Source organism: Stomoxys calcitrans, chromosome 2 (genome assembly GCF_963082655.1).
Source record: "Stomoxys calcitrans chromosome 2, idStoCalc2.1, whole genome shotgun sequence".
NCBI classification, from domain to species: Eukaryota; Metazoa; Arthropoda; class Insecta; order Diptera; family Muscidae; genus Stomoxys; species Stomoxys calcitrans.
This window is the reverse complement of record NC_081553.1, coordinates 236,231,324-236,243,556: the sequence shown is the minus strand read 5'-3', so window position 1 is coordinate 236,243,556 and position 12,233 is coordinate 236,231,324. Positions and strand designations below refer to the sequence as shown.

At 37.4% G+C, this 12,233-nt stretch overlaps 2 protein-coding genes across 2 annotated transcripts in view; one reads left to right on the top strand and one right to left on the bottom strand.

Annotated features, from left to right (window-relative positions):
• LOC106081572 (helix-loop-helix protein 6) overlaps positions 1 to 7,571 on the bottom strand; it is a 125,557-nt gene extending 117,986 nt beyond the window's left edge. Inside the window, exon 1 of the mRNA XM_013243612.2 lies at positions 7,538 to 7,571. The gene's annotated coding sequence lies outside the window, so the exon portion shown is untranslated. The remainder of the gene's footprint in view (positions 1 to 7,537) is intronic.
• A 2,770-nt stretch (positions 7,572 to 10,341) lies between these two features.
• LOC106081624 (bromodomain-containing protein 4) overlaps positions 10,342 to 12,233 on the top strand; it is a 9,423-nt gene continuing 7,531 nt past the window's right edge. The window contains exon 1 of the mRNA XM_013243720.2: positions 10,342 to 10,512. Coding sequence (XP_013099174.2) covers positions 10,492 to 10,512 — 21 coding nt within the window. The 5' untranslated portion in view covers positions 10,342 to 10,491. The remainder of the gene's footprint in view (positions 10,513 to 12,233) is intronic.

Genomic DNA, 12,233 nt, shown 5'->3' with positions numbered 1-12,233 from the left:
ATTAGAGTATAAATCTGCAATTAACGTTTGTTTGTAACTAACACATACAAAGATTACAAATCTATTACAGACTTTGGAGTTTTATTAAATTTTACACACTGAAAGAGCTTTTGCGTAGAAAACTTTTGACATTCAATTCCAGTTGAAGCTATTGATATATTAAAGAAGACTATTCAATTGTAAACTATCATCTACATCCATATGTTGATTCCTTTGATGATTTGATTGTCTTTAGAATAACAATTACAAAATGTGAACCAACTCAAACCACGTTTTATGTAGGTATTGAAAGGTACAAAACAAATCACTACTCCGCCATATGGGAGTAAAATCGCATTAAGGAATACTACTTTTATCGTTCACACATGTATATCTAACTATGGTTTTATCTACACTGGTGGAAAACGACATTGCAAAATAATGCACCCATGGGACCGTTGTTGAAAATATTGACAACGTTCGAGAATGATTTTGTGAACGCATAGTTAATTTCATGTAACGACTGTTATCAACATCATCCCTACAAACGCCTATGAAAGTTAAGGGACTTTTCAAACAATGTGAAAAGGCGTTTGTAAAAAGAAAATCATGGGGTGGATAGAACACAGTTTCGATTTCCAGCAACTCACAATTTTTTTTTTTTTTCAAAATTTAAAAAAACTTTACACAAGATGTTATTGTTGATATGGTGGTGGGACGTCCCCTAGACAGTTGGTCCCGAATGTTGATGCCCGATTCATGGTCTACTCCCAAATACCCTTCATTTGACATCCATTTTTCCATAGTCGACAAATATGACCGGTTTGGGGGGTGTTTTGGGGGTTGGGGCGGCCACTCAGTGACTTGGTTTTGAAAATATATATCAGATTCGTGTTCTACTCTAAAATACCTCTTATTTGAGCCTCATATTGTAATAGTCAAAAACTTCCTTTTTGGGTGGTGTTATGGGAGTGGGGTGGCCCCATAAACACTTTTCCCCAAACATTGATACCAGATTAGTGCTTTACTTCCAAAGACCTTTCATTTGAGCCCCATTTTGCTATGGTCGTAAATTTGGCTTTTTTGGGGGATGTACTCGGGGATGGACTTGGTCCCACATTTGGATATCAGATTCGTATTCTATACTCAAATACCTTTTATTTAAGCCCCATATTGCCATGGTCAGTATTGAAGGTCCTGTTTGAGAGATGTTTTGGGGAAGAAGCTGGCCCCCAGAAACTTTGTCCCAAATTTGGATATCAGATTCATATTTTACTCGCAAATGCCTTTCATTTGAGTCCCATATTGCCATGGTTGGTAAATATGTCCGATTTAGGGGTGTTTTGGGGGTTGGGGTGGTGCCCCAAACTGTTGGTCCCACAATTGGATAACAGATACGTTTTCTAATCTAAAATACCTTTCGTTTAGTCCCATGTTGTCGTGATTGGTGTATATATATTTGGTAGGTTTTGGGGTGGGGCGCCCCCCCAAGGTAACCCATCCGAAATTTGGATACCAAATTTTTGTTTGTAGGTTATTATAAGAGAGCACACAAATTTTCGCTTAAATCTCCGAGATCTGGCGTTTCAGAAAATTAGGGTAAGGGGGAGGGTCCGCTTCCCCTTCAGATATAAAAAATGTAGTACCCTATTTTCACCACGGGGTCATTATGCACCATCGGTGAAAATTTCAAGAAAATCGGTTCAGCCGTTTCTGAGTCTATAAGGAACACACAAACAAACCTACAAACAAACACAAATTGATTTTTATATATAAGATATGCCAACGTAGCTCAGAGGTTAGCATATCCGCCTATAACGCTGAAATCCTGGGTTCGAATCCTGGCAAGATCATCAGAAAGAAAATTTTTTCAGCGGTGGTTATCCTCTCCTAATGCTGGCGATATTTGTAAGGACTCTGTCATGTAAAAACTTCTCTTCTTCCCAAAGAGATGTCGCGCTGCGGCAAGTTCGGACTCGGCTATAAAAAGGAGACTTGAATCGGACATCACTCATTGATATGTGAGAAGTTTGCCCATGTTCCTTAACGGAATTTTCATGGGCAAATTTGCATTTGATATGAGATCAAGAAGTAAAATCAAACCATTTGGTGCAACTCATAAGTGCAAATTTAATCGGAATGATAAAAATACGCCTTTCATAAACTCAAAACATTAAATCGGGAAATCATTTGTTTGGATTTAGCGATTCGCAAAATATAGTCCATCATCAAAGTTAACCTTCAAGGTATGCACCTAAGCAAAATGTTTACCAAATATTTAGAAACACGAAAAAAACGTTTTTATGCAAAATTTGTAGCTGATATCTTTGTTTTGTTTGCATTTTAGAGTGCAAGAACATCCGGATATAACAAAATTAACCTAGAAATTCATGATTCCACACCTTGAAGTTTGTTAAAGCTCGCATATAACTCTAACTAGAAATGAGTATTTTGCAGAACAGAATATGCATAAACATTTCTATGAAAGGTTATTGAATTAATTCTAGGTTGGTAAATTCGGGTTAGTCAATTCAAATTGATTTGAACAGCTGTTTCGCTATTATATGAACCGAAAATTGCATAAAGAAATTTATTTTGATATAAACACAGTTTAAACCTTGTCATAAATAGAAAAAGACTTTGACTTATTGTGGCGCAAGCGGAAATATCTTTTTTTTTTAAATGCCAAATTCATGGCTCTATTTCAAGATCATAGTAGAGGCATTCCAGAACATTGAACCACAGTTCAAGAAAATATTCAATATTAGCAAGTCACTTCTTTCGTTATATAGGCAACATTTCTAGATTCTATGTATTTTGTTGAAGTCCAAAGTCAAACATTTTTTGTTTAACAAACTTAAAGAGTTTTTCATCAATCGAAGAATTTTTATAATGATTACGAGTCATATGGGTAAAACTTCAAAAAGACGAGGCTATCATTAAATATTAGTGGCGATATACTCGTATAAATGGACACAACCATCCATTGCCAATTTGTTGACTTTTAAAATATAAACATTTAGAGACGCTCCTATTCGTAAGGCTTTAACTACGGTAAAAGGCTGTCTTTTTTCAAAGTTAATTTCTTAACCTTCATCGATATTTTGGCATGCATTAAAAGATTTTTGATTTTAATATTAAGACGAAAATACAAGCATCTATTATGCTATCATTTGAGATAAAAATTCAATAATATCAAATAAAAAATCATTCAGCAAAGGAAAGACTTCCTTAAAAAGTTTGGAAAATCGGGTATAAATTTTTTCTTTATCTTAGGCTCAAATCTTCAAAATTTGTTTGGGACACTCGTATATTAGTGAAACGTATGCCCTCCTTTTTATCCCAATAGGCAAAATTCGAAATATTATGGCGATCGGTAAACGGTAACCCATGCCGGCACGACGTCCAAAGTTGGATGTACTTTTTTTAAGGAATCCAGTTGAGAATTTTAGGTCCTAGCATGAAATTGGTAAACTAGATATGCATTTATATGGAATTTATTACAAAGCCACAAACTGTTCTCTGCACCACTACTGTGGCTGTGATAAGAAATTCCCGTTAATACGGCTTAGAAATTCCCGTTATATATCCTTTCTGTGCTGCTACTCCATCTGTTGTTTTTTATATCCAACTATGGTATGGTTTAAATCGGTCCATAATCTGATATAGCCGCTATAATTATTATCCTATTTGGCTGAAATTTTGTACAACGGCTTCTCCCATGGTCTTCAACATACGTGTCAAATATGGTCCGAATCGGTCTATAGCCTAATACAGCTCCCATATAAACCGATCTCCCTATTTCACTTCTTAAGCCACTAAAAGGCACAATTCTTACTCATATTGTCTGAAATTTTACACTATGACACCAGCTTTCCTTTCGAAAGTTATCCCGCTTTCGACAGACAGACAGAGGGACGGACAGGTAGACTGATACACAGACACACGAGCATGGCTAGATCGTCTAAGAATGTCAATGCGATCAAGAATGAACATACTTTGTTCGGTCTAATGGTTCTATGAGTAACAAACGGAATGACAAAATTAGTATAGTGTACATGTGGAAAAAGACCTTCAACGATTTACAGGGGATTAGTAATTGAAAAAGACTTAAGTCATTAGAGAGCTTGACTACGTTCGGCGATGGCGTAAAGCTTCTGTCTTTGGCCCGCCAAGTATGAAAGATGTTCAAATAGAATTAAAGCATTGTAAATTTGTTTGTAAAAAAATGTTGGTTATAGAAATTACTGCTAGAGGTGAATGGAGCAAAAGCATTACCAAAGCTTTTCTTATTGTAGACAAAAACCTGCAAAAATAAACACAACATTGGTTGGTTGGTGAAAAGCTGTCTCTCTTAGCAGCTTTACTACACCACCATTCATTTACATACGTTCAGTCTTGGGGCAATTCCTTAATTGAATTGAATTCAACCCATTGCAATTAAAAATGACAATAACTCAGATGGTCTCTTTGTTTTTCTTTTCATTGCAGATATACTCAATCTTGCGGCTTTTACAAGAAATATCACCACCATGACTTTTGGTAAAAATGTATTCAAATTTCCTTACACTGTGAAGTTACTGTTCCAACTTTTAAGATTTGTTAAAAATTGCCCAACTTTTCAAGTTTTTAAGGAACATTTTCTTTGGTTAAAGTTTTTTACTTGATTTTAAAGTTTTCATCTCAAGTTTCAGGAAGATATCTCCTTAAGTGTAAGTCTATTATTAAAGACTTTTCCCTTTGCACACAAATTGTATATGGCTGAACATGACGCCCATTGGTTATTTAACGATACAGTTGATTGTCAGCGAATGCCTGTACTCCGTATGGAGCATTCTACTATCCGCAATAGGGCTGCCAGAATAATTTGGAAGAAAATCAGCAGTTTTCAAAAAAAAAATCGGCACTTTCAATTTAAAAAATCGGCAAAAAATCGGAACATTTTTGTTTTACAATAAAAAGCCGTTTTAATAAAAATATATGTAAAAAGGTCTTGAGTTTGACTGAAGTTCGGTATGAACCCACCACAATGGATTTTTTTAACCCGGGTAAAAATACACTCTATGTCATCTCCAACTTTGACCCTATTTATATGGAGGGGTCCACTACAGCCAAATCTTCCAACTTTTTTTTTTTTTTTTTGGTGAAATCAGATACCTATGCCACATTCAATTGATCAAGCAGGAGATAGGTCTTAATGGTAGATATATCAACATATGGACTTGGCCGGATTTGGAGTGGATTTCAGTGGTCCAATACCACTTTATATATCGCATTAACAAAAATTAGGGCAAAAATGCGGTTCAAATAAACTTAAGAAGTCTAAACGATCGATTGCCATGGCAGCATCGGCACTTTGCTATTTTTATATCCACCACCATAGGATGGGGGTATACTAACCTAGTCATTCCGTTTGTAAGGCATCGAAATATTGATCTGCGACCCCATAAAGTAAATATATTCTGGATCGTCTTCTGATTCGATCTACCCATGTCCGTCCGTCTGTCTCTCGAAATCACGATAGCGGTCGAACGCGTAAAGCTAGCCGCTTGAAATTTTACAGATACTTAATATTGATGTATGTCGTTGGGGATTGCAAATGGGCCATAACGGTTCAAATTTGAATATAGCTTCCATATAAACCGATCTCTCGATTAGACATCTTGAGCCCCTGGAAGCCGCAATTTTCATCCGATTTAGCTGAAATGTTATATGTGGTCCAATACGGTCCCAATCGGTCTATAACCTGATATAGCTCCCATATAAACCGATCTTCCGATTGATCTTGAGCCCCTGGAAGCCACAAATTTCGTCCGATTCGGTTGACATTTTGTACATAGTGTTCTGTTATGACTTCCAACAACAGTGCCAAGTACGGTTCAAATCTGTCTATAACCAGATATAGCTCCCAGCAGAATACATGGTAGTGGGTTCGCTTTTACTTGTTTAAGCTAAAAATCGCAAAAGCCGAAAAATCGGCAAATCTGGCAGCCCTGATCCGCAACCAAGTAGCTCCTGGCTAAGACACTCACGACCAGAGTTGCCAATGTTGGGCATTTATTCCCAAACTGGGGATTTATTTTTGAAAATGAGAACGGTTTTTTTCTTCTTGGGGAATTTGAAGGCGATTCGAAAAAAAATTAAGGATTTTTTCGGAAGGACTTTTCGCTTCAAAATTTACTTTTACTGTTTTTTCTTTAGTAATTTTTAATAAACATGTAGATGACATAAATCGGCACAATTTGTACCAAGTGTATTTTATTTTATTACTATAAAGTGCAAGTCACAATTGGTCGGTTGTTATTATCTGTTATCGCATGATATCGATAACTATAAGGACAACTTTGCACTGAAATCTATCCAGAACATCTGAATTGCACTGGATAGGACAAAAATAAAACGCAGCAACTATACCAATGCGAAATTATGTCCCCGTTTTTTGATATCGATAACTCTACATCCAATCTCCAGTACACCTGACTTTGATTGAATGTATGAATGTATAATGCAAAAACCAGACTCTACCACGCCATCCATTTTTCACAACTTCAAGAGTTACATATCCATGCCTTCATGTGACACACATCGTTAGTAGATTTAACTGTCAGTAAAAAAATATGACGTATATTTAAGTCCACGAAATCAAGTCTAATAAACTAAAAAAATAGTTCTACTTTTATAAACGGCGATTGAAAATTGTTTGGGGATTTTTGGGGTAATTTACTTGTAATTGGACTAGGGACGGAAAAATACTGGCAGCACAGCTCACGACTCACGAGAAAATAACGGTATTTCAAATCATACGGTATTTCAACGTAAGAATCTGTCTAAAGATGCATAAAAATGAAAAGAGCAAATAAGTGGTTATGCAGAGCTGATACCCTTTATACACAAGTATTTGTACATTAAAATGCTGTATGATTTACCATGCGTCTTAGCATGGTAAAAAATTATTATTCGCTTCAAGGAAAAATATTTGCTTCATGGATAAATATTTGACTCGTGATTTTTTTGTGACTCGTGTGTTTTTCGTGACTCGTGTGATTTCGTGACTCGTGATTTTCTCATGAGTGTTTCGTGTCTCGTTAATCGCAATTTTCTCGTGAGTGTCTTGTAAATCGAGATTTTCTCGTGAGATGTGCGTGAGCGTTCGTCATTATCTCGGGAGTCATGAGTGTCTCGTAAGTGGCGATTTTCACGAGAGAGTCTCGTGAGTGTTTCATGAGCGTGCGTGAGTCGACACAAAAAAGTCGTGCGTAAGCGTGCTCGAGTAAAATTTTTTTTCGTGAACGTGAACATCTCTACTGTGCACCACGGTGACCTCTATCTAAACTTCTTTAAATTCCTCTACGAAATGGTTTCGCCAGCGACAAGCTGTTCGAACTCAGCTGTGAAAAAAAGGTTCCTTATCATTGAATTTATTGTAAAACGTGAATCGGACAACTCTCATTGGTATAAGAGAAATATCCATGATGTTCCTTAATAGAAGGGAATGGAATATATAAATGAATAAAATATCAAACTACTATAAGTATTAAAAAATAAAAAAAAAAATTACCTTTAGATTTTTAACATCAAAAACTTATTTCAAGTGGACGCTAAAAAATAATAATAAAAAATTGTAATCATTAAAAAAATTAATAATAACAAAACAAGTCATGTTATTTACATGGTTACTATTTGGATATGAATTACTTCCTTTAAGTGCCTAAGATGTCAAATCAAGAAATGGGGTTATATGGGAGCTATATCATACCAATTTCGCCTATACTTGACGCAGATGATGTAGGTCGTAGAAGAATCATGTGCAAATTTTCAGATAAATCGAACATGAATTGTGCTTTATAAAGGTTCATGAAACCAAATTGGGAGATGGATGGGAGATGGGTTTATAAGGGAGCTATATTAGGACCATACTTGGTATAGCTATTGGAGATCACGAGGGAAATAATTGAGCAAAATGTCAGCCTCGTGTTACAGCCAAATCGGATAAGAATTGCAGCTTCAAGAGGGTCAAGAAGTATATCTAAACATGGACCGACTTGTAGCATTTACAAACTCCACCAACTTACATTTATTAAAAGTTTGTGTGCAAAAAGTTCGAGGGTGCAGCATTAATCGTTCAAAAGTTAGCGTGCTTTCGACGGATGAAAAAATCGCAAATTTTCCACAAACGTTCCATAAAGGAACATGGGGCAAACTTCTCCCATATCACTCAAGTTTAAGCTTAATGATAAGGAAACTCTTTTTTATTGTGTGCCGCAGTGCGACACCTCTTTGGAGAGAAGTTTTTACGTGGCTGCCATACCATTTTTTTAAATGGCACAGCACATCACACATTTCGCCAGCATTAGGAGGGGATAGTCACCACAAATAGTTTTTTTTCGCATGTTCTCACCAAGATACGAACCCAGGCGTACGGTGTCGTAGGCTGACATTCTAATCTCTGTGCAACGCTGGCCACAATGACGAACTTACATGAATACATTGACTCAAACCCTGGGTGTAACGATCAAGAATATATGTATATATGTAATGGGGTCTTGGACCAACATTACGAGGTACTGCAAACGGAATGACGAAGTAAGTATTCTCCCATCCCATGATGGAGGGTATAAAACATACAAGAAAATTAAAATAAAATAAACAAGTAAGAGCATGCTAAGTTCGGCCGTGCCGAATCTTATATGCCCTCCACCATGGATCACATATATCAAGTGCTTTACCCGATATCTCTTTATAAGCAAACTAAGAATATTGGATAAGTATTGCAATGCTATTGGAGCTGTATCAGCTTATGAACCGTTTCGGGCCATTCTCGGCTTGGATGTTGCAGACTATAGTAGATGTCATTGTGCAAATTTCAACCAAATTATTATCGGGAGATCGTTTTGTATGGGAACTATATCAGATTTTGAACCGATTCGGACCATACTTGACACAGTTATTGAAAGTCAAAACAAAACATTTCATGCAAAATTTCAGCCAATTCGGACAAATATTGCGCCCTCTAGGGGCTCAAGAAGTCCAAGATCAGCTTATATGGCAGCAGTATCAGGTTATGAACCGGTTTTGACCATACTTAGCACAATTGTTGGAAATCATAAAAAAGCATATCATGTAAAATTTCAGCCAAATTGGATAAGAATTGAGCCCTCTAAATGTTCAAGAAGTCAAAATCCAGGATCGGTTTATATGGCAGCTATATCGAAACATTGACCGACACAATCCATTTACAGTCCCAACCGACCTGTACTGTACTGTGCAAAACTTCAAACGCCTAGCTTTATCCCTTCGTAAGTTAGCGTGTTTTTGACAGACAGACAGACATGCCAAGGCGATCAAGAATATATATTTTGTTGGGTCTCTGATCAATATTTCGATGTGTTACAAACGGCATTACGAAATTAGTATACCCCCCATCCTATGGAAAAAATAAACAATAGAATTTTACGTAGGATAATAAATTCATATAAAAAGGCAGTGATTTCATACAGCTGTTGGAGCTATACAATTACAACGTAACTAAGCCTATAGAGATCATCTCGAGTCGATTGTATTTAGCATAAACGGAACATTTTCATCAGACTGTGAGAAAACTGCGCTTCGCCTAATTTCTAAGTTTTTGAACATATTTAAATAGCCAGCAGTATAAGCTTACATAAGAAATTTGACCCTAGCTTCATGCCTTCTGCATTCTTAACTTTGTCAATGAACAAGAAAAAGTTATCCAAATACAGCAAACAATCGAATGTCCCCTCTTGGCCAACTTTGGACCAAGGGACACTATTATGTCATGCAAGCTACCTCTGGTGTTTGTTGCTTGGGAATGGCACACATCAATGAAACGAATATTTTACATTATTCATTCGAATTATCCACTCCATACTCCGTCAGTTTCTGATTAACATGCGAAAAACGTTTTCAAACTGTCTCAATAGCAAGCCAATTTCTTAGCCGCCAAGAGAAGAAAAAACTCACTTCAAAAATTGTCATTTTATGCAAAGCTTTCCAGTAGTCCATACATGTGGGAACATAAACAAACCTAAATCCATTGAACAGAAAGAAAAAACACAACACATCCCGGCCTAGATTCGAATGCTTCGACTCGAAATTGATAAAGGATGTATTGACAAAGGAGAATTTATGTACTTTTGAATTTGGCAAAAACCGTTATGAAATAAATGACCTACAAGCGAAGGCTAGAGAGTAGCTCCTGCGGGCGAACTCAAATGCGCCTGCACACCGCACACCAACACCAAGAGGAAAAGTTTAAAAGCTTCGCTCCGAGACAAAGACTCAAAAACATTACAGCCGCACTCATTTGCAGCCACGTATATAACTACAAAGCTGCCCCAAATGTAAACCATTTCATCGGAGTATTTTGTTGGTAACGGTTATCTAGCGAAAATAAAAGTGAACTCGAAAAGAAAAACCCCAGCAGTCTGAGTCCAACGTAACCACCAGCACCACCACCGCCGCCGCCAACAGCAAAGCAACGACGAGAGCAACATGAAGTTACAAAATACCCAGGTAAGCCAGAAGAATTAATTAGCCATAATAGTAAGCCGACTGCCAAGACACGGCCCACAAAACCGCCAAAGTGGACTACGAAAATGCGGATTTGAAATCATGCACATTCGCGCGCGTTCTAACTAATGTTTATGGAATGTTGTCCAACTGGATTGCTACACCGATGCTGCCCAAACCACGCCAAATGATTGAAGTGCATAGCAGGCCCAATTGGTTATTGCATTGGATTGTTGAATACCTATTTAAGGGGCGTCGTTGTGAAATGCCAGAATCCACCAGTCAGCCAGCTAGCCAGCCAGCCAGCAAACCTATCGACCTTAATTACCACCATCAATACGTCAAGTCAATTCAGCATTCGGCAATAATTAGTGTTCCCATTTAGGTCTTATCTAAAAGAGCAATCGATCCAAATTTGCCTTTTTGTCGTTTTGTGATTTCTTTAATGCGAGCCAAGGTCTGCAATGCTCCAAAAGTTTTCAGTTACTTGCGTTTTTTGCAAATTACAAAAATAAAATACCAACAAACAAAGCGCGCGGCAATATGCACACAAACAATATTCCCATAGTGGGGGAGCAATCTGAATGCTCTCGTTGTGCCAAAACCCAACCCAGGCCAACCCCACCGCTGCGGACAATACTACTATTTACAATTCCATCACTACACACAATAGCAAAGAGATCAATCCGATGATTCAATCGAATGTCTTAATGGACAGATGCCAGTCAGCCAAGTACAATGGCAGTACACAATCGCGGTTTGTTAGAGACACCACACGCCATTGCACACACAGCAAATATGTTCCATGGACAATTGCAGTGGCCAGTGTCACCGTGCTTGGTGTCACTACTTAGCATAGCTCAGTAGTCAGCTCTCGTGCTCTCGTCCACCCATGACTAGACGAAAAGACATACGAAACCAAGCGGATTCAATAGCTCGACCTTTGAGGTGGAGATTAATTGGACGTGCGTTTGTTTATCTTACAATTGTTCCATTGGCCATTGGTAACCGTAAACCTTGTGAAGGTAAAACTCTTGGGGCCACAACTCTGAGAGGCGATCGCCTCATTTACAAGGCGCTGTGTATGAAAGGAATTTAATGTTCATTTTGCAGCAATTATGCAATTAAGTCGGTTCTAAGCGACCAGCATAGAGTTTTGTTGCCGGTGTGCAGTGCAGTTACCGTTTGGAAATGGCCCATGACGGCTAGAGCATTGCTAGTGGTTCGACTAGTCATGCAAACATTCGTTCGTTCATTGTGATTATGGTTGTTTTCCTTTTGCTGTGATTCTGTCACAAGTCTATGAATGCAACTGTTAATAGCCATTTGAGAGCAATAATGGGTGAGAGTGAGAGAGGGAATTGCAGAGAGCATAACTGTATGAACGATGCACTCGTATGGTACACACCCAAGGACGTCCAGACTTTCAAATGTATGCAAACACTCATGTAAATATAAGTACTGACATACTCACACCTGCAATGCATAGTTTAATGGAGATCATTTTATTTAGAAAAAAAAAATTCCAACAACAATTACAAGGTAATTACAGAGAGTATTTGCTCGACTGCCACACATTTTGAAAGTAAATTCGAAAACGATGCTCTACATTGGCCGATTAGCAAAACTAATCGGGTCCTCTGATTCATAGAAAATATATTTCTTGCAATAACTTGTTGCAAAAATATTTACATAAATACACATATACTATGAACAAATACACT